Source organism: Propithecus coquereli, unplaced genomic scaffold, assembly GCF_000956105.1.
Source record: "Propithecus coquereli isolate 6110/MARCELLA unplaced genomic scaffold, Pcoq_1.0 Scaffold8, whole genome shotgun sequence".
Classification (NCBI taxonomy): domain Eukaryota; kingdom Metazoa; phylum Chordata; class Mammalia; order Primates; family Indriidae; genus Propithecus; species Propithecus coquereli.
In genome coordinates, this window is record NW_012154173.1 from 8,319,461 (window position 1) to 8,320,677 (window position 1,217).

The 1,217-nt window shown below is 40.4% G+C and overlaps 1 protein-coding gene across 1 annotated transcript in view; it reads right to left on the reverse strand.

The window, feature by feature from the left end:
• Positions 1–218, reverse strand: part of PI15 (peptidase inhibitor 15) — a 21,411-nt gene extending 21,193 nt beyond the window's left edge. The window contains exon 1 of the mRNA XM_012663101.1: positions 6–218. Coding sequence (XP_012518555.1) covers positions 6–218 — 213 coding nt within the window. The remainder of the gene's footprint in view (positions 1–5) is intronic.
• Between the last annotated feature and the right edge of the window lie 999 nt (positions 219–1,217).

Consider the following 1,217-nt stretch of genomic DNA (forward strand, 5'->3'; position numbering starts at 1 on the left):
TAATCAAGAATAGCGATCATGTCATTCTGCGAAATGTAGCGCTTCCGCCTGGCTTTGGGGATATCCGCAGAATCTAGTTGCGCTTTCAGAGCTGCTTCAATATCAGTGAAATTATTGGTTGGCGGGGATGAGTCAGTGGAATTGAGTAAGACGATGGTGCTTGCTTCACAGAGAAGGGAGAACAGGAGCGCGCTGCTGACGGCAGAGATTGCTATCATTTTGAGGGGTGGAGAAGAAGAGGCCACCGAGTTTACTTTGCTTTAAAGCAGAAAGGTAGAGTTAGGGTCTATGAAAAAAAAATAGGACCAGAGGGTATGAATTTACAAAGTTATCATTTGGGAGCATTGCTTGATTTGACTTTCTCCGAAAATCCATACAAATGTTGAACTCAAGCCTAGGAGATAACCTATAGTATTCATTTTGTTTAGTGTTATGAGGCAGACCCCTAAGAGGAACTTTCTATAACTAGAGAAAAATAAACAGCATGACCACTAACCCTAAAATGAATGTGAACCATTTGCCCCAAATGCCTGAACCACAAAATGCATTACTGCATATTTATTTCCAGTGGGAAATCTTTAGGAACTGAAGTTCACCTTGACAGTGAAGAGGAAAGATGCATTACAGGTGACAACAGAGAATGTGCTGACAATGTCTCCCAGACATTGTCAGCATAGAGGTACACCAAGTGATAGAATACATACAAAAAGGTTATAGTAATCCAATCTCATTTCTTAAAAAAAATGTGAGCTACTTTAAAATCAATGCATGCAATATAAACTTGTTGAGCTAAATAGCTTACCTCTGCACAATGCCAAAATGAATATATTGTTCTTCCAAAAATTTAAAGTTCTTTGCTATGCTGTAGCATGAACTCTTGTAAGAGGAGTGTGTCTTATTACAAACTCTCAGCAAAACTCTGCAAGGTTTGAATGCTGCTGGCTACGGGAGCAGCTAACAGCTTTTATATGTCACAGTGTGCAACGTCCAGAAAGGGCAGGCTTTCTTAGGGTCTCTCTTAGCCAAAATCAAAGGGGAGGGGTTTTGGATAGAAAAAACAGCGATTGGGTGGCAACCTTTTTAATGTGGGTGGTGAGGAAATTGAGTCACACCCACAGCTTACAAAGTGCAAACCATAAAAGACAAACCCCCTTTTCTCTGGGCTTCCACCTTTTCTGAGTGGTTAATTTTTCTCATTTAATGCTTTCTAGTTCCTG